Raw genomic sequence first — 21,809 nt, forward strand, 5'->3', positions numbered from 1 at the left:
AGAAATGAAGGTGGTCACTATTTACGTATGATTTCTCTTTTATTACTTGCATGTCTTTCACACAGAATAAAAGAAGATATGGCTCAGGAAAACTGTCTGGTAATAAAGCAACAGATGAAAATGCACAAAAAATAGAAACATTGATGCACGTTTTGATTTGAATGGTCAGAATGTCAAAAAGACAAGGAAGCATGATTTGTTCTTACCAGGAGGAGGTGCGGCTGGCACTGGTGGGGGTGCGGGAACGGAACCTAGCGATAGGAGATAAGATGATCAATCATTGTAAAATGCATTTCTAACGGAGTTAATGAGTGCTAGAAATGGTTCTTGGACAACTCACCCAGATTCTGGCAGGTTGTCCATGAAAGAATCATCACCTGATTAAGGTGTCTTCAGGCAAGAATTGCCCCCAAGGAAGCTATATTGAAGAGAGGTTGTGCTCTAGGAGATAATTCATGTATGGGAACTGCTCCATGGTATTTTCATGGCATTCATGGCACTCCATGGCATTTTCCATCACAGAGACTCAAAGTATTTTTTATAATAATAATCCGTTTTTTATATAGCGCTTAATACATCGGAACGACGTGTCTAAGCGCTTTAAAGATATATTATTATCCCGGTCATCAGATTCAATCAGTCATTCCCACACACAATGTGTGCACATCCTCCACTCCCTGGGGATTATTCCAGTCAGTCGCCAGTGAGGCGCACACAGTACTGGACAAGCTACAATGACTTTCACATCCTACCAGGTACCCATTTAGCACCTGGGTCGAGAGTGGCAAAGTGTGGATTAACGCCTTGCCAAAGGACGCCAGACCGCGGTGGGATTCGAACACACGACCCTCTGTTTACTAGGCGCGAGTCAGAACCACTACACCACGGCTCCTCCACGATGTAATTATGTAATTTACTACCTCTCAGTTGTCCATGTGGCTACCAGATCCCTGTAACATCAAGCTTAGCGAAATCGCCACAATTCATGTAACAGGTCCCAGAAGTTAGAAATTTGATCAAGGTTGATTGCAAAGGATATTTCAGAAAAGGGATTATCAAAGAAATATTGAATTCTTACCATTTCCAGCATGGTTTCCATTAGTTTGTGCAGGTTGCGTAGAGTTGTTGGATTCTCCAACGTTTTGTTCCGACATCCGTTTCTTTAAGTTTGCCTTTTTTCTCCTTCGCTTTTCCTCGTCTGAGTTGTGATGGGCCTGAGCCTTGGATAACCGTCGGAAGGAAGATACCTGAATTAATGAATAGTTAACAATGAAGTGATCAGTATATGGGGTAGATGGAACGGTACATAGTAAAGAGTGAATAGAAAAGAGTGAATAGTAGAGTGAATAGTAAAGAGTGAATGGTAAAGAGTGAAAAGAAAAGAGTGAATAGTAAAGAGTGAATAGTAAAGAATGAATAGTAAAGAGTGAATAGTAAAGAGTGAATAGTAAAGGTGAATAGTAAAGATTGACTAGTAAAGAGTGAATGGTAAAATGTGAATGGTAAAGAGTGAATAGTAAATAGTAAAGAGTGAATAGTAAAGAGTGAATAGTAAAGAGCGAATAGAAAAGTGAATAATAAAGAGTGAATGGTAAAGTGTACAGTGAAGAATCAACAGTTGATAATGCGTAATAAAAGTGGACTGTCAACAGAGAAGAGTAAACCATGAGCAGTGATTAGGAAAAAGAGAATAGTCAACAGTACAATGTGAAATAACAAAAATGACAATTGAACTGGGATCATGCTCATAAATTATCACACAAAATCAACCAAATAATAGAACATAAACAAACAAATAAAAATGGTGAACGTGTTCAAATGGGGGAGGGGCAATGACAAAATGGTATGATTTAATATTCAGGATTCTTGTTGGCAACTCTAAATGAAAAAATAAACACACAAAATACGTACATAACTAGAAAGTTTATATTTGGAAATTCCAATACATAGGCCTACTGTACATTGAATGAACACGTCTGAAAGTAAAGTTGAAAATGTACTGACCACTCTCGCGTCTTCCTGCAGTCTCTTCTCCACCTCTGATTTGGCAGCTTTGAGGGGCTCCTTCAGCTTACTGGGTATTCTAAACTGTGGTCTGTCTCTCTCCGGAAAGCTGATGTCTGAAAACAGACTGTACAAAACAGGAGATTTGATCCTATTAGAGGTATTGTGGCTTAGTGGACAAGCCTTTGAACCACAAGTTTTGGGGCTCAAATCCCACTACGGCACTTCTGTCCCGTGGCAAGGCATTTGCTTACATTTGCCACTCTCCACCCAGGTGTAGTAAATGAATACCTGGTAGGAAAGACTTCCTTGAATGCTCAAGCATCTATTATGGCTGTGCTAAAGCTGGGTAATACTTAAGCAGCACTTAAAAACATTTGTATTTTAAGTACTGTATGAATGTGCCACAAAACAAACACAAATCCATTTGAATAGAATTTCAAACAGAATCCAGCAAAATTACCATCAAATATTTGTTTGTAAATATATGCCCAATGACTCTCATAGAGAGTGAGTATTAAAGTAACCAATAAATAGCAAAATAAGGATGACATTCTGTTATTAGATGGGTCTTTGCATGAATATATGATATAACACATACCCACATGTGCATATCTGTGTTGGCCATTGTCAGCATACTCTATTTCTAGGTAAGCTGCTAGTCTTCAGTACTTCACAATGTTTTTGCTTGCTTAGACAATGTCAGAACTTATAAAGATGAAAAGATGACACAACATTTCCCTTTGATTTTAAGACCCCTTTCCTGAAACTCTGTGCTCACTTTATAGTAACTTAATATTGATTTTATAAAGCTATTGCTAATCTTTGCAATTTGAGGGAGATGTCATCCTCCATCTTTGAACGTTTATGATGCAGAAAATTAATTGAAAAACTAATTTGTGAGGCTGGAAATCACTTATTTAAAAAATATATATATCATAATGTTACTCACGGGTCGGCAAGAAGATCATCAACTGTCGGTAGCTTGCTCTTGCAAGCTTCTGTTGTAAGGATGGATTCCAAAACAGATTCTGAACAAGAGTAATGGATGGTAAATCAAATTCTTGGCATTTTTGTAACAAAGCGAGCAAGAAACTTGTAACTGATTGAAGTCCCATGAAAATCAATCATTCACAAAGTTTATAATGCTAAACAATAGGGACTACTAGAGAAAAACTTTCCACATTCACGGAAATTTACTTGTTATTTGTAAGCTTTCGCTTGCACGGCTGCAAGATCCATGAGACCTTCGTCGTAGCTGGTGCTGTTGCAGCACGCCGAAATATGGGATCGTACGTTGAGGATAGTGCATATTGTCGCAAGTCTCTTTTCATAGGGGGGTACTCCGTCGTGCTGCATCATCAACAGCGCCAGCTACAACGAAGGTCTGACGAAGCTTGCAGCCTAGCAAGCGAAAGGTTACCAATAACAGGTAAATTTTTGTGAAAGTGGAATAAAGAACCTTTTTCTCATGTCTACACACCTTGAACCTTTTCAGTGAAATAGGGATTACTACTTAAATGTAATTGCCATGTAATATTGACATTCATTGCATGGTCATAAAAAAAAAGTTTTGTGCTTCTCCAAGTCATAAAATAGTCATTACCATATAACTTCTTTAACTGAAATAAATCAACTACTGTTGTAAGAAGCAATGCAATAATAGACGGAAAAAAATATGATTGATAAATTTTGAAAATTCATGACCAAACTTTACAAGATATGAAAAGTTTATGCATTTGAATAGATGTAGTTCTATTGAGACCTTACCACAGTGTCTACCAAGATCCATTATTAACCAGAAATCAATGGCATTTTTAAGTCATAAAATTGTCATGATTAATTGTCAAATATCAGAACTATAAGTAGGGACAGTGATTTTCCGTTTCTAAGAATTGCCTTTTCCGTTTCAGAAAATCTCAAATTCCGTTTCAGCACGTCTGAAAACGGAAATTCCGTTTCCCCATAGACTTTGTGTACATGAAAAAGTGACAATTCCGTTACATAGAAAACCAATACGCGATGAGTAGCGTTGTCAAAATGCTAGCGCTGGTCAAAATTTGCATCTACCAATGTACTAACATCGCTTTAAAATCCATTTTAATCGAAGAAATTCGAGCTCAAAACTATTTAGAGAAACATAATCTACATGAATGCATTCTAACCTTTCATATTATTAGCATTATTTTATGGTTAAATGGGATTTTATTGCTGATTTGGGGACTTTTCGGACATCGTTTTGAGTAGTTGACGACTTCCGCCTATCCGCCATTTTGGATTTGTTGAATCACCGTGATCATTATATCATGACCGAACGCAGAGGGCAGCAACACACGGCCGTATTCTGCCTTATATGCGGACGTGAGTGTAAACTAATTTAGATATGATCGAGTGATGGAGGGGCTTGTAGTTACGATGTGTTGATTGTCATGATTGTTGTTGCAAAGTGAGATTGTGTTTTTTTCAGTTGATATTCGTATTTTATTGAGGATTTGGGAGTAATTTCTGTTGCTATTTTGTGCATTTTGAGAAAAAACATGTTTTCCGTGATTGTCCGTTTGAAAAGCCACTTTCTGTTTCAAAAGGCCGCTTCCGTGAATTCCGTCCGTTTTCCGCGATCGCGGAAAATCACTGTCCCTATATAAGCAATACAATACTAAAATGAAGAAATGTGATGAAATATAAAAATTTAATGGTCAAGCTTTATAAGGTATGAAACAATTGATATGTGCTCTGCATTTAACACACAAAACTGGATAGTCTTACTACGTAAAACCTCAAGTGTATACAAATAAATGTACATGTATATAAACCTCAAGAGTATGTATAGATAGTCCAAACTGAAAGAATAAGCATAATGCTTATTTTTCATTCAGAATCAGAATCAACAAGGCTGACAAATTGCCCTCTTCAAGATACACTCAGTTTCAACCAGGTACATACATCACAGGTTGGAAGATAAGCAGGGGGGAGGGGAGGTGAGAGAAGGGGAGGGGAGCTTTCACCAGAACTCGGGATTGGAGGTTCCAATATATCAGGGTTATACGAGGGTGTCGTAGGGGGAGGGGTATGGGGGGGTAGAAGCTAATTGTCTGATGCTGTCATCTTTCATCAGGACCAAGGACTGAATGAGGTTTCAGCTAATATGGAGGAAGTTATTACTTACAGGGACAGGTCATTTAAAGATCTGATCATAACAGCAGGTGTATGGAGCAATTTAGGGGAAGTTTACCCGCCAATAAGTTGGTTTCAATAGAAGGATTGAATATTGGTGCACGTTTGGATGAAAAATCCATCAAACTTTTAGACAGTTATGAATTTTTATATTTGTGAGGTCATAAACAGCTGCCCAAATATGAAATTCCACTAATTCTCAATTTTTGGTGGTTAAACATGGCTAAAAATATTCTTCTCAATCTCGAATTAATATATGAAGTGATGTGTCTGATGACATAATGAATTTACAGGCATTATCAAGCTCTGAGAAATGACATTTTATGGTATCTATATTGAGGGAGGGGTAGCTGCTAGCTTGCGGTATCATATCATTAAATCTTTTGAAATTCACAACTACCTTGTTCTTGAATATATTTTTGCCCAACATTCGTTAATATTTTCCTATTGTTTTCTGAATTATTGCAACCAATTATGAATTGCAACAAATTTTATAATCAGGATGAACTTTCCTTTACATTAATATAGGGTGTTTAATATAGGGTATTTATATTGCGCACATATCCACCTTGTTAGGTGTTCAAGGCGCTCCTATATTACCCGGCTAAGCTAGGCGTTCACAGCGCACACAGCTTCTTGAGGAATTGCTTCCTACCGGTACCATTTACCTCACCTGGGTTGAGTGCAGCACATTGTGGATCAGTTTCTTGCTGAAGGAAATTACGCCATGGCTGGGATTCGAACCCACGACCCTCTGTTTCAAAGTCCGGACACTAATCCACTGGGCCACAGCGCTCAAGCAGGGAACCCATTTGTGAAAGAGTAACCAACCTGGTTAGTATTAATACAGGCTGTACATCAGGAATCTTAATACAAGTACATACTAGTAGATGGTGTTATTGATTGAAAGTTTGTCTCTGTGTTGGAGGGGGGGGGGGGTAAAGACCAGCCAAGACAAGAGGCAAATAGCAGGGAAGACATTAACAATTTCAAACAAGAGCCTGGATGAAGGCTAGCAAATATAGCAAGTTTAGAGAAAGGAATACTGTGTGGCAGAAGTCACTCTTCGAGGCAAGTTTTCTAGTTGGTATTTATTCATTTGGCAAAGGATAATTTGAGACAATGGATATCACCAATCAGGAAAGTTGACAAGTATAGGAAGTCATATAGGGATCCTTGTTTTTCTTTGTGAAAAATATGCTGCACAGCGATTTGTTAGAAAGTTATTGGTTGAAAAGCAATATTCCATTGCCTCTGAATAAACATTGTTACTGACTGGTCAAGGTGGGAGAGGCGTAATGTAGAGAAGTCCCACTTTTTTAGTCAGTTATTTTTGTTAAGAAGACAGTAATTAATACATAAGATTTGTTACTCACTGATTGGGGGAGGTATCGTGTGGGGGAAATCATCTTTTGAAGGGACATTCAGAGGAACTCCAAAAGTCATCTCGTATAGAAGATGGCCAAAGGAATAAACATCAACTGCTTCAGTCGTCTGGAAAAATTCAGAAAGACATGTACAATGAACATTATATTCTATTTGATTGTTTTCATTCTACATTTGTTATTTTTCATATTATTACAAATGAGCATTATCATTATCATGAATACTGTTTATTTGGAAATTTCAGAAAACATAAATAATCATTGAAAAAAGTAAACAAAGTTATGATACACAAATATAGTAGTTCTAAGAGCACAATTTACAATAAATTTGAGCGCAAAAGCAAACTTTAGACCTTAACAGTCCTCCTATTTTTTTTTAATGGCCAATTCAACCAAAATAGGGCTTCAAGAACATGCCTATGAAAAATTTAATGTTTTGTACCGACATATCTCATTCATTGCCTTACCAATATGCATTTCACCAAACAACATAGAAACACCAAAGGAACATGGACTTCGATTTATAGAAAACAAAAAATTGGGGGTATTATCAAAGCTAAGAGCATTCTTGCATCAAAACTAATACTAATACTTACATTGATTTTTCTGAAGTGCGAGAGGTATCCTCTGTAGAAAAATGGCAGTCCTAGAAGAGTGTTCTCAATATCAAGTAATCTACAAGCATTCCCTTCTAACATCACATTCCCTGTATGTAGGTGACCATAAGGTAAACCCTTCTCATGGAGGAACTTCAATGCCTGAAATAAGCAGTTTATAAACACAACATAATGATCCAATAAATTGTAATGTTTCATTAATGATAACAATACTAGGCAACATCTATATAGTGCTAAGTAAGGGAAAGTTCTGCATACTAGCAAACAATTCGTCAGATTTTTGTATGATGAAACTTTTCTGAATTATAGCAAGAAAGAGAGAATAAGGGAAAGGGGGATGGAGGGAGGGAAGGTAAAATGTTGAATGGGTAAGGGGGAGAAGGGGAAGAGGGTATGAGGGAGAGAGGGGGAGGGAGAGAGGGAATGTAGACTATTAAAAGGGAGAGAAGAATGGAATGATGAAGAGGGGATGGAAGGGTAGAGGGAGAGATGGAGGGAAGGGGGGGCAAATGAAGGAAGGGAAGGTATAATGTTGAAGGGATAAAGGGGAAGTGAAAGGGAAGAGGGGAGGGGGACAGGAGGGATGGAGGGAAGGAGAGGGACAACTGGAGGAGGGAAGGTATAATGTTACAGGGATAAGGGGGAAATGAAAGGGAAGAGGGGATGGGGAGAAAGTGCAGGAGAGATAGGGAAGGGACGGAGGGAAGGAGAGGTACAAATGAAGGAGGGAAGGTAGAATGTTGAAGGGATATGGGGGAGGAGAAAGAAAAAGAGTTGATGAGGGAGAGAGGCCAGAAGAAATGGAGGGAATGGGATGGAGGGAAGGTAGGAAGTTGAGGGTTGATAGTGAAAAGAAAGGAAAATTGGGAAATAAAGGAGACAGGGAAGAAGGGATGGAGTAACAAGGGGCAGCAGGGGAGGGAAGGTAGAATGCTATAATAGTAATAAGGGGGTAAATAAGGGGGGAGAGAAAGAGGGAAAATGAGATAGCAGGGTTGGAAGGGGACAGGAAAGAAGGGAAATGAGGGGAAACAATGGAAAAATCAAAAATATTTATGATTGAATTTTTATCAGGTGATACAACATTGATATCATATTTTACTCTCAATACTTAAAAGCCTCAACCTTCGAAAATCTAATTCATAGCGCCTATGATTCACATTCCAAGAATAATATACAAACTCACATGCAAACCATAGATGCTCTTTTTTCAATACTCATCCTCACCTCACATTAACATGGGTTTTTCTAAAGTTTCCATTCACTTGCTTTACGAGTAGATGGTCTTAACAACAGCATAGATAAACCCGGCCACTAGGTCTACAATCAATTTGGTCTAATCAACACATAGTCCAATTATCAGTTGGTCTAAAACTCACTTGGACTGACTGTCATTTAATCTATTAATGGCCTGGGTCCCATTCCATAAAGACGAATGCACAATTTCTATTACAAATGTACTATAAGCCAATCAGATTGAAGGATTTACATTTGTTATTATAACAAGTTTTATGAAACAGACCCCAGATTATCTTATTTTCACTTTGTCTGCTAACTTTTTCACTTTGTAAATTTATGAAAAATTGGTTCATAGACACTTAATATAACCATATGGACTACATGTAAGAGATGAAAGACCAAATTTACGGATATTTGACAAAATTGGTATAGCCCATTAGAAATCAGACAACAAATGTAAATGGGCTAAGTGGCAATTAGACCAACTAGGACAAGACCATGGGATGAGACCAAATGGAAAGTAAACAAAGTGAATGTAGATAAAGTGGAAATTGGCCCATTTTTGTGCAAACATCTAACATTAATAATAAAACAAAATATGTCTTACCTCCAATATCATGCGACCATACGTCTTGATATTCATAATATTGAAAGCATTGTGAGATTTAGGCAAGCAATACTTTTTCAGATAATGTGCCTTTGGTTTGGCCTGAAAATGGAAGAGAAATATGAGTTATATTATAGATTATCTACATGTACATGTAAGTGTGCTTTTACAGGTGTTATGAGGTCATTTTTTGGACGGAGCCATATATGGGAATATGGTTTTAATTTGAATCTGTATTCGTAAAGTACCGTATAGGAAAAGTTTTCTACTTACTCAAGTACATTATGGAAAAACTGGAATTATAGCTACGTGTAAATTCAAGATTATGAATTTTAGATATAAATAGTTCATATCAGATATGAATGGATTTTATCAAAATAAAACTTTAAAGTGACGATCTTATACCTTAACAATATAATAAAAAAGAACTAATATAATATGAAAAACATTACTGTACTTCATTGACATTTCATAAATCAAGACACTTATAGAATGTACATTGCATACCACACTATAAAAAAAAAATTAGTTGAAATTACTCAATAAAATTGTGGCAAAAAATTACCTTAATTTTATGAGTTTGGCAGTTTTAAGTAAAATTTACTTATTTTCTTTGTATCCATTTTACTCAAGAAAATTAAGTTACAATAACTTAATTCAATTACGTATAACAATCACTAAAATATTTGAAAAAATAAAATGGGGGAGTGAACTTTCGGAATTCGAAAGTCCGCTCCCCCATTGTCCCACTTTTAGTGGCATCATTTTCATCTTAGACATCTTTTATCCAAACATTAGACTTTGTGCATTGTCACTTACCTGTACATGTATAGGTACTGACATTTATACGCGATCGTTTCATTCTTACAAATATAACAGTGAGAATAATATAAGCATTTTCAAAAAACCTAAAAAGAAATCTGAAATTTTCTATAAAATGACTATTCAAATGAATTTAATGTTGCTCTTTCTTTGATTCAACAAAAGAATGAAATAGTTAGCACACCCTTATCCAAAACAATTTCAAACACAAATAGATATGACAATTATTAATAACAAGTGGAACGCCTCTGGCAGTCTCGCCTGCATTACGCAATTTAATATAGCAGCAGTGCTAACTTTGAAAACTACTATAAAATAATCATTCACAAAAACATCATTCATATAATGACATAATACCACGTTCATTGACCATAAATGACATTTGAACGGAGACTTAAGACTGTCAACTACACCCATGTCCACATTTCATTCACTCTATCCATAAACTTTCAAAGTTATGATGGCACTTCAACAATTACCCCAACATGGCCTAAGTTTATTGACCTTAACTGACCTTTGACTTGGTTTTGTGACCTGAAACTCACAGGGGATGTTCAGTGATGCTTGATTACTCTTATATCCCAAGTGTTATGAACTAGATCCATAAACTTTCAGAGTTAGGATGGTAATTCAACAAATACCCCCAACATGGCCAAAGTTCATTGACCTTTAATGACCTTTGACCATGGTCATGTGACCTGAAACTCGGGCAGGATGTTCACTAATACTTGATTAACCTTATGTCCAAGTTTCATGGACTAGATCCATAAATTTTCAAAGTTATGATAGTAATTCAACAAATACCCCCAACTTGACCAAAGTTCATTGACCCTAAATGACCTTTGACCTTGGTCATGTGACCTGAAACTCGAGCAGGATGTTCACTAATACTTGATTAACCTTATGCCCAAGTTTCATGAACTAGGTCCATATACTTTTTAAGTTATATACTTTTTAAGTTATGATGTCATTTCAAAAACTTAACCTTCGGTTAAGATTTTGAAAATAATTTTCCCAACATGGTCTAAGTTCATTGACCCTAAATGACCTTTGACCTTGGTCATGTGACCTGAAACTCAGGCAGGATGTTCAGTAATACTTGATTAACCTTATGTCAAGTTTCATGAACTAGGTCTATATACTTTCTAAGTTATGATGTCATTTCAAAAACTTAACCTTAGGTTAAGATTTGATGTTGACGCCGCCGCCGCCGTCGGAAAAGCGGCGCCTATAGTCTCGCTCTGCTATGCAGGCGAGACAAAAATTAAAAAAACATTTACTTGCTCTAATGAATATTCATGCATTATTGAAATAAGGCATTAATTGAAAAATATAAGTACATTCAACATGATTTTATAAGTAATAATCATCTTTGCCTAATTGATTTAGATTTACTAAATCAAAGCAAGCTAGCAATACGTGAATTTTCTTAAATGTATATGGAACCCTAATAAATCAAGTAAATCAAGTACCATAAATTAAAAGACAAGTTAAAACTACTGGAAAAAAAAGAAAAATAATCACAAATTCTACTTATATACTCATTCAGATTTTTTTTGTACAGTGCAGTTTAAGCTACAGTGTTAAAAAACTACTTGTCTGCCTGTCTGACCTAATTTTTGATCAAACATGAAGTATTACACATGATGAATAGCTTTATAAACAGCAAAGTGAACTATAATTACATAAATTTGTAATGCCTTTCAATTTCAGTTCATGTGCTGTTCATTGAAGGCTGGTTTTGTTTTTAGTTTAACAGAGACATACAAATACATAAGGTACTACAGACACATGATTTGATATGTTTACACTACAAATTTATTCAATACATTATCACATGAGAAAACCCACACGTACCTTGCAGATGAAATCTTTGCGTGTTCATGTGATGCAAATCATACACGATTTGATGTGTTTACACAAGATATTTCAAACTCAATACATTAGCACATAACAGGACTGTCATACAGATATGTCCTGTGACGCATGGTTTGATGTGTTTACAGTAGGCCTACAAATTTATTCAATAAATTAAACATGAAAAGACCAACTTTAAAGATTAAATATTTGAGTGTTCATGTGGAAGATGAATTGATGTGTTTACACAAAAAATTAATCAATACATTATCAAATGACAGGAGTGTTCATCTGAAACATTATTTGATGTGTTTACACTAGAAAAACTCAATACATTAAAACATAAGAAGACCAACCTTATAGATAAAATCTGTAAGTTTTCATCATGTGAAACATCGTTTGATGTGTTAGTGTTTACACTACAAATTTGCACAATTTCATCATCGCATCTGAAGTCTTACCTTACAGATAAAATCTTTGAGTGTCCCTGTGCCGTGGAATGTGCGTATGGCTAACCCACCCGAGTCACTGGCAGACACATAGGTAACGGGGTAGATGAACGGATGTTGGATGGTTGGCAAGAGTTTCATGATAGGCACAAGATCTTTGTAGTCGAGGTATTTGTCTGGACCGTAGTAACTCTGCAAATCAATTATCATTTTTATCATTATTACCATTATATAAGTATTAATATGGGTTTTATTTGACAATACTTTTGAGGGAACCCACATTAACAAGCTTTGCTTTCCAGTGCGTTCCCTTTTCGTTACTGTATATTACATTTTTTTTGTTTTGCCTTATTAAAATTGTAAAATTTTGTTCAATTTTGAAATGAAAAAGAATAAATGCAATCAATCAATCAATACTTTTGCAAGCCATGTGTAACCATGTCAGCAACAATTGTAATATCATCTTTATATGATACACTGTACCACTACTAATGATGATCTTTGACAAATTTGTCATAAAATGACTAGAAACTACAGTATACGTCAATATATTTTCAGATAAATTTGTGGTCAAATTTTTAACCTTTGGACTTAATTAGAAATAGCCCTTTTTTCTCCTGTTGAAAGATGATTGTATGTAAACAAAATGACAAATAAAATGATTAATTGTATCGAACTTTAATACCTCATAAAAACTGTATGGACTGACTAGAAATGAATACGCTTGATCCATGCCCTCCCAACTATGAGTTCCCAGAGTTCAAAAGAAAATTCTACAATGCTTCCTTCTAAGTTCTAGGTGATTTACACCAACTTGAGTTCGCTCGATCAGCTCTAGAAATTCCCTCCCACACTGGCCTTCGGAGCTCAGTGCTGAAAATCACTGCACTTCCTGTTACAGACCCCCATCGTGGGCATACCTGTGCCTCTAAATGCTTTAAACCTTAAAAGGCTCAGGAATTGATTTTGTAAATTTTAAAAGGATTGAGGGAGATTATAACCCATCATTTGTGGGGAGAATATATTCCATTGTGTTCTCTCTCAAAATTTTGGTAAAATTACAATATTTCAGTATCTCATTCTATAAACTGATATTATAACCTGAACATCAATATTCCTTTGATCATTATCAACATCATCATAAACATATACACCTTCCTCATCAACAATGACGTCGTCACCATCAACATCATCATCACCATCTGCATCATATAATATCATCACCATCATCATCGTCGTCATTCATCATCATCATCATCATCATCATCATCATCATCATCATCATCATCATCATCATCATCGTCATCGTCATCATCATCATCATCATCATCATCATCGTCATCATCGTCATCATCGTCATCATCGTCATCATCGTCATCATCGTCATCATCGTCATCATCGTCGTCATCATCATTATCGCTCTGATCAATAATCACCAATGTCATTGCCATATCTTCCACAGGATAACATTTAATTGCTTACCCATGCCAGGACTTGCTTCACTTTAGGTTGACTTTTAGGCCTAACCATAAAGTAAGTTTTCCTTATCCTCCAGCCGATGTCTTTCAGCGGCTCGACTACATCCCAATGGGGCTCAGAGCGGAAAAACATTGACACGTGCTGCAATGCATCCTCTGACCAACAAAATAAATGAAAAAAACCTCATGAGCAGGAACCAGTAACACAAAACCTAGAGATGATCATAGAACAATTTATATCAAGTTGATTCCAATGACCACAATGTATGTGTATCAATCGTAAAAATATATACAATTAATTGCTATTATTAGCTTTGTGTTTTTGTATCCAGGAATGAAATAAGAACAAGAATATGTTTGAATTTTCATTCTCAATGGGCAAATTTCAACTTAATACAGCAAAGCACATGTCCATCTTAGCCAAATACTACTTTGAATAATGGTACACACCAGTTAATACAAATAAATACTGTATTTTATCTTTCACTTTATAGCAAATCATTTTGAGTTAGAAATTAGAAATAAGAATTCACTATATTATGTAATGCAAAAGCTGCAAGACTTTCCCTTATTTCCAAACTTTTTATTAACAAACAACTGACAGTGGCTTGAAGGTGAAACACTGCAATCCCATCCAATTTTTGATGATGGCTCTTTCATTTGTTAATCGGAAACACTTTAAAATGTCTTTTGTTTGCTCATTTGAGCTTTTGAACAGACGACCCCAAAACATAAAACCTCTGGCAATCTACAATGGCGGGTGGAAAACAGTACTCACCTACACCATTTGGAGCATAATTAGTAGGATCTAGGAACCTCTTGACTAGAAAACATGAAAATAACAGCTGGTGTGAAAGCAACCTGTTTAAGTAGGCCTGCAATGCTTGTTGTCTCTCTGCTATAAACTCTCTTTCCATGTTACCAAAGACTTTCTTAGGTGGTAGACCTAGTTCCATACCACTCACTTTCAGCCCATCATGAAGGGTCACAAAATCACTGTATCTTCTGTTGATCTATGAAAAGACGGAAAATTAAATGTGTACTTCTTCATTTCTGAGATCACAATGTATTAGAAAATTCAAATTATTTATAATGTCCATTATCTAAATTTAATATAATTTACTATTCAACGGCAATGAAGATCTCAACCTGTTTCCAGGATAATGAATTATTTGAAGTATTTAAAGTATTTAAATTATGAGTACTTTTATTGCTACATTTTTGCTATTAGATGTACCCAGAGAATGTCTCAGGAAGTTTATCAATTTACAAATTAGTAAAATGCAATAAGTTATTTGGATGTTTTTCATGTGGTCAATTGACTGATTTTAGTGATATTTAAATTCATCATTTCTTGCCAGTTAATAATAAATATTGGTATTAGAAAGGTATACAAATTCTTCTATTTCTTCTGATGTATTTTGTATGATTTTTAGAGCTCTATGTCAACGTTATTGAGCAAAAGCACAAAATGTGGCAAAGTACTGAATATGTTCAATCCTACATAATACTGAATACTCTACACTCACTACATTTTATACTGGATGTGGATAAATGTATTGAACAGATGAATCTGATTCCCACCATTTCTATGTTTTCAGAGGCAACAATCTATATCACATATTGATAAATTGTACTTTATTATCACATCAATGTTCACACAATACAACCACAATTTCCTCTAGCATGTCCAGGGACTCGATTTTAAGGTGCGCAAGAGCGATCGCGCGCTACATGCGCGCCTTAATCCATTTTAGGTAGCGCGATTAATAGCGCGCCTCGCAATCGCTGAGCTGCGCGGAAATGCCTAAAGTCGCCCTCGAAATCACCCAAAATCATTGCCGAGTGATAACAACTCAACGGCCCACTAACGCCATATGTTCGAGCTCCACTTACCATTTAAAAATCATCCAAAATCCACACTCAAAATCATGAATAAGCCTTGAAAATAGCGAGGAGCGCAGTTTCAAATTCCGAAGTTGCGTCTTTTTTTCTGTACCACGTATATCCATACACATGGTACCAGGTATGGAAAAAAAAATCAACGCAACGGTCGGGAAACAGTTGCATGTATAGGGGTCCATTATGACTACCACGCACCATGTGCAATTTCTAATGCACATGTTTCCCCTACAGATATCACAATTCAGAGTCTAGTAACCTAGCATTGGTGAGTTGTCATTCGGCTTTGCTTTTCAAAACGGCCTATTAACATCCAAAATAAGTTACCTTATTTATTAATTATAACTAAAAAATCATTTCTTTTCTTTTTCTATGGGATGAGGTAAATATCAGAAAGTAAATCATCAAACAAAGCTCCATCTATTTTATAAGGCCGGCGGCAGGCTCACGCACGAACGCATTGGCGCATGTAGCCAGTCGGAGCTCTGTCTCTCTGCCAGAGCTCTGGGGGACAATTCGCTCAGTAAAGACCTCAGTGATGGTGATTTTCTGTTTCAGACAGAGTTTACATTTCAGGTATATTATTCAAAACTGCCAATAAAGTTTGATGATTTCTTCATTGTCATGTATATTTAAGTTCTTAATGAATACATTCTCACCAAATTTAGACTCCCCCATAGAGAAATGCAATTTTCATGGAGATCTGCGTTTTCAAAGAACTTCAGGAAAAGTTAGGGTATGTGGGCCTTTATTACATGTACATGGCCGAGTACAGGGTATTGTACTGGAATAGACGGAGTAGAAATTAGATATTGAATTCATTTATATCCAAGTCCAACTCACAGTCACACACACACGCACAGTGCCACACACACACCCACATCCTAGATTCTAAGCATGAAAAAATAACCTAAAAAAAATTATACAATATTTAACAAAAAGTAATAATTCATTAATAAGTGTACAGGTATTCCTCAAAATACAAAAAAGTAGCATTTATAAAAAAGAGACCCCGAAATGCAAAATTAGCCCCAGAAATTTGACAAAAAAATTAAAATGGAGCCCCCCCAAAAAAAATTGTCAGTGACTTAACTTTTAGCCAAAGTCAAAACCTCACTCAAACAGGTTTTACAATCTAATTACAATACATTGTAAAACAATTATAAATATTGCATATTCCATTGTTTCCTTCCTTTGGTTGTTGATTGTAACTTAGTACATATATTTCCTCCATCTGTTTTGTTAATTGAACAAATCGCTCCCCTTTTATGTTGAAGAAGAGCTTTTTGCAGTGCTCCTCTACCGCTCTCCTTAAAAGTTCTAGCAGAGCTTTTTATTGCTCCCCTCATAATTATAAAACTGAGTCCCTGCATGTCACCTTTAATGTGTACTTGTAGATTACATGAACAGAATGAAATTCCCTTTCTTATCAACCCTCTTGAATGGCCTCATCCTATTGCTCATGTTTTCTCAATAGACCTCTTTTCTTTTCCAGATGTTCTACAAATGTTTTGAGCTTTGATGAATGTACATATATATATAAGCTTAGACTTTAGCACACAATTTCTAGTAAACATTAAGTACTTCCAAACTCTTATCACCCATTTCCTTTCTCCAGTAAATTAGAAGCACAATTAGTCTCACCTGCCAGCTGTTTTCAGGGTTAGGCCCCCTTTGAACACGTATCACATAGTCCTTCAGAACAGTAAGAGAATAATGAAACAATGCAGAATAAATACAATGATCAAAGTATAAAAAAATTCTTGAAGAATCTTCAAGGCTGTACATGTGTTAGAAGACATTGTCAAGACCTGGTTGTAACAGGTGTGTGTTTGTCAACTGTGACACATCGATTACAGTGAGAATGTGGTTTAGATCCAAAAGCCAGCCAACTATAGGCTACTAGTTGTGGCTTCTCATGAAATGTGGTTTATAATAGATCAGATACTCTTGTTTTTAATGCTTGAATGGTTTCACCATAAACAGAGCTGAATTGCATGCATATTATGTCAAAAATTTTCTTTTTCAGATTTCGATGGCATATTACTGGTCAAAAACCAGCATTCTAATCTGGATGGATGGCAGAAATGGAACACACACACACAAAATAAATAAATTTAACAAAAAAATGATGGATGTCTATCTAGGGAATACATACATTACACAAGACAAATTTATAGTAGTTTTTGTTGTGCTGCTCTGAAGTGCCTTGAGCATCTAATGAAGATGGAAAGTGTGCTATACAAATCTCATGTATTATTATTATTATTATTATCATTATCATTATTAATTATAAAGAGTCACAAGCTCATCAGCCGATGGAGGTTTTTTATTCTGTAAACGGGTTGTTATGTGATGTCACTTAAATGCCACAAAATCATATATTTCATATTTTAAAATGATATTTACACATGATGATTGATGCACACACATTTTAATCATAATCATCTACATGTACTGTATAATCACTTGTTCACTGCAACCACCCTGCCTGTGGGGAATCTACAGGTTGGACTATGGCATGCCAATGCTGTACAGAGCACACACTTTAAAAATGATTAAAATATCAATTTTGTGACCAAAATTACTAATTTCCATACAGTTGCAATTTATTTTTCATTTGTAACTTAGGAATAATTTTTGTATTCACTAGAGCGCTCAAAAACTTGAATTTTGGGCATATTTTTGTGTACGCCCTCTATTGGTGGAAAATAATATGGCAAGAAAATTTTCATTTTTTAATCTCTATTTTTAATTAAGAAACAAATAATTTAAAGAATCAAATTTACTTAAGGGCCAAGTTGTATGATGAATAGGTGTAATGGAAACTGTCAGTGTAAAAAAATCAAGCATTTGTCCCAAAGAAAAAGAGAAAATAAGCCAAACATTGCCATCCTTATTTTGCCACACATGGAGATATATAACTGAGAACAAGGTTATATCATAACCTTGTTCATTGAATGAGTGTGTATAACAACAACAACAAAAAATAGAAAAGAAAAAGGGGACTTTGCAGATTAATTAGAATACTCACAGTATGACTTTCCAAGTTCTGTGCAGCTTCAATGGTACATGTCAATGGAGTTGTGTCATCAAGCGTCAATTTTGAAAATTTCTTCTTCTCAAAAACAGCCATGGTAAAAGTCCAGTCAAGATTCCACTTCAAAACATTTGGTATATCACATAATAATTCCAATATAAACAATAAGATCCTAAACCGTCTTGTTCAATCCTCAGAGATGTGTTGTTCTCTTACCGCACCCAAAACTTGCTAAACGTAGCGAAATCATTCCTTGGTTTCCTCCTTCTGATCAGGTTGTGATCTAAGACCAGGAACTTTTCTTGTCTAGTTTCCAAGAAATGTTATATGCAGGAGCAGCAAGACTCTTGAGCTCTGCCTGTTTTGATACTACAGTGACATTTATTTCTGGATTTCCTGCAACAAGGGGAAAAAGAAAGAATATTAATATTATCCCTTAAATTGGATAGAAAGTCTTGAAAAGGGATAAAATATGTGAGATTGAACACAGATTTCAGATAACAAAATTCTCAAAATCAAGGTAGCAACATGCATACATGGGTATCTCATAACATAAATTCATGCCATTTGCGGCATGTGAACACTAATTTTAATACTCCTTTGACTCTGAGGAGATTCATTCCTGCTAGGCAGTGGCAAGCAAGAGGCAATACAGTGGCAAGCACCTGTAGGCAACTATTAACACTAAAAAAACCCACACAAAAAAAATACTCTAACTTTTCATTTAAAAAATAATCTTGATAAAAATTTGTGATAGTAAATTATCAGCTAAATTTCTATTATTTTTGTTGATAACATTTTTTTCTGATTGAAAAAAAATCCTGGGGTTGTTTCTTGTCTTGTTAACAGTTTTCCAAAGCCCTTTCTGATAAAATATTTTTGGCATGCCATATTTTCAACATCTCACTTCAGAGTAAGTTGTAGAATCGCAATAACAATACTGGTACTTGAAGGGTGCATCACAAAGAAAAAAAGTTATTTGCATATAAACATAAAAGACATCACATCTGTTTTCGCTAATAATGATATTGTTAATCTACTTTTCTGGTAAAGACACTGGATAGCAAGTTTTCCTTTTTTATTGCTCATGGAATTTTTTTTTTTTTTTTTAATGTATTTTTTCAAAGACCTACAACATTAATAAACGTAAATAATTTGTTTTCAGATTACCGGTAGATCAAATTCTTTGTTGATTTGGTTGATTTTGAGAGCTTTTTGTTTCTTGCCATTTGACAAATGACACTGTCAGTCGTCAGGGTCAAAAGTTGATTGGAAGATTTTAGTTTTGATCTGTAAATGTATCAGGGTCAGGGAATTAGCCATGGCCTATGCCCATGATGATAGGCCGATGCCCAACCTTAAGCTAGATATGATGTTCCTAACGTTAAATCTACTCTACACTTTTTTTCCCAATTGTTATGATTTGTTAATGTTATTTTATTGAGGATGTTTCAATTTATGGTAGGGCACTCTCCTGTGTGCAGCTGTGACTGCAGTGTGACGAACGATTCCTATTCATTTTTTTTTCTAGAGCAGAGGCTGCAATAATCACAGAGAAAACCAGCAACTGTTTGGAATTTTTGAGTTATATTCACTTTGATTTCATATTTCCCTATAAGAATATGAACATTATTCAGATATTTAGCCCAGGAAATAATTATTCTTTGCATGATAAATTGAGTGCGTAGGCTTTAGGACCCCTTCTATATAGTATAACAAGCGGCGAAATCAAGAGGTGTTCGGAATACACAGCTTAATTAAGTGAGTTTTTTTATATTTTCTTCTTTGTTAAGAATCTTTAGAATATTCAACACAAATTTGTGAAAGATGATTCGTTAAAATATTATAATTGGCATAGTTTTTATCGTTTGTAAACAAAGTGCGTAGCTTTAAGTAATACTAGTTAGGTCCCCACAGATTCCTACTTAACTTTTAATTTTAATTTTTATTGAGAGGAATCATTTGATTCTCGACACCTGCATGATGGCCTTTGATTGAAGTTTTTATCTTGTTCTTAATTTTAAAACTGTGGAAATAAAAGAATAAAATTTATTTTGAACAACGGTTAGCCCACCGACTCTTCTTTTTATTCAGAATCAGATCCCTGCCTGGGCTCTAGTGACAGTGTCAAATGCAAGCAGATGAGCTGAGCCTGAGGCTGAGCAACCCGGGATACGACTCTTACGAGTGGGTGTATCCCCTTTGCTTGACACGCTGTGCCCACTGGGACCGGCGTCTTGTGACTATGAATTTCGTTGTTTACGGTGCCGTACCGTACCGGGTACCTCATCAGCATATTTCTCCACGCAACGTCTGCGTACAGCGCTGCGAAGAAATAAAAATAGTGAAAAACTGAACCATCCACAAATAAAAATAACACGTTCAACATCAAATAAAAAAGGGGGAAATCGAATACACAACGGAGGCTTAATACTTACGGAAAATTATCACTGGCTTTACAGAATGAGACATTTATTTTAACACTGATTCGTCATGGATTTTCGTCAGCTGCCGACTGCTCCGTCAACTCAAGTCGTATGGTATTTTATATGGCTAATTTCCGTCTATGGTAGCCTAAAATTATACCTAGGATACGTACCTAGGGAAGAATATGAATGGTTTTGTGTTGCAGCTTACCATCAGGTTAACATTCAAATGAATAATTCTCAAATCCACAATATACTAGGCAGAATAATAGGTCCTAAAATAGCCATAATACTTATCGAATAATTGTGAAGTACAGGAAAAATTCTGAACTAAAAAAAGTCACAAATGATGTGATGATTATATCAGTAGTATGTGACTAACTAGATCAACAACCCAACTTTTGATGTATAGATTCTAGTAGAGCAAAATTTGATATTTGATCTTGTGATAAATAGACGTTTATGACTATAAAGCGAAAACTGAAGCATATATCTGGCCAAGTGAAAAATTCAGTCAACATATAGAATGGACAATGCATGTAACATCATTTTCTGTCCCATTGCAAAAAAAATAGTAGTCATGCATGCATGGTCATCAGAGCTCAGACCCAGCAAGCAATCAATTAAAATAAAACTTTCTATGGTAGTTACAATAGTAAAAAGACCTGGGCCCATTTCATAAAGAGTTACAACTGTTGTAACTTTGCCATTATATGGCAACAACCATGGCAACAGACCACTGAAAGTACAATTGGTGAGGTCTTACAGCGGTCTTCAAGATCACTGAAATTTGTCATCTCTGTGGAATG

General features: G+C 35.6%; 1 protein-coding gene across 4 annotated transcripts in view; it reads right to left on the reverse strand.

Annotated features, from left to right (window-relative positions):
- LOC129257955 (PX domain-containing protein kinase-like protein) overlaps window positions 1-21,202 on the reverse strand; it is a 34,531-nt gene extending 13,329 nt beyond the window's left edge. For 3 of the 4 annotated variants that reach the window (XM_054896405.2, XM_054896403.2, XM_064096165.1), the window contains exons 1-13: window positions 21,013-21,202; window positions 18,569-18,970; window positions 17,179-17,229; window positions 14,411-14,645; window positions 13,637-13,788; window positions 12,167-12,346; window positions 9,027-9,128; window positions 7,160-7,321; window positions 6,555-6,672; window positions 2,957-3,035; window positions 2,005-2,131; window positions 1,079-1,247; window positions 207-251 (exon numbers count right to left, since the gene is read on the reverse strand). In XM_054896405.2, the coding sequence (XP_054752380.2) occupies window positions 207-251; window positions 1,079-1,247; window positions 2,005-2,131; window positions 2,957-3,035; window positions 6,555-6,672; window positions 7,160-7,321; window positions 9,027-9,128; window positions 12,167-12,346; window positions 13,637-13,788; window positions 14,411-14,645; window positions 17,179-17,229; window positions 18,569-18,670 (1,522 nt within the window). In that variant the 5' untranslated portion in view covers window positions 18,671-18,970; window positions 21,013-21,202. Of the gene's footprint in view, window positions 1-191; window positions 252-1,078; window positions 1,248-2,004; window positions 2,132-2,956; window positions 3,036-6,554; window positions 6,673-7,159; window positions 7,322-9,026; window positions 9,129-12,166; window positions 12,347-13,636; window positions 13,789-14,410; window positions 14,646-17,178; window positions 17,230-18,568; window positions 18,971-21,012 lie in introns of all 4 variants that reach the window. The other variant, XM_064096164.1, reaches the window with a different exon arrangement.
- Between the last annotated feature and the right edge of the window lie 607 nt (window positions 21,203-21,809).

This window comes from Lytechinus pictus, chromosome 3 (assembly GCF_037042905.1).
Source record: "Lytechinus pictus isolate F3 Inbred chromosome 3, Lp3.0, whole genome shotgun sequence".
NCBI classification, from domain to species: domain Eukaryota; kingdom Metazoa; phylum Echinodermata; class Echinoidea; order Temnopleuroida; family Toxopneustidae; genus Lytechinus; species Lytechinus pictus.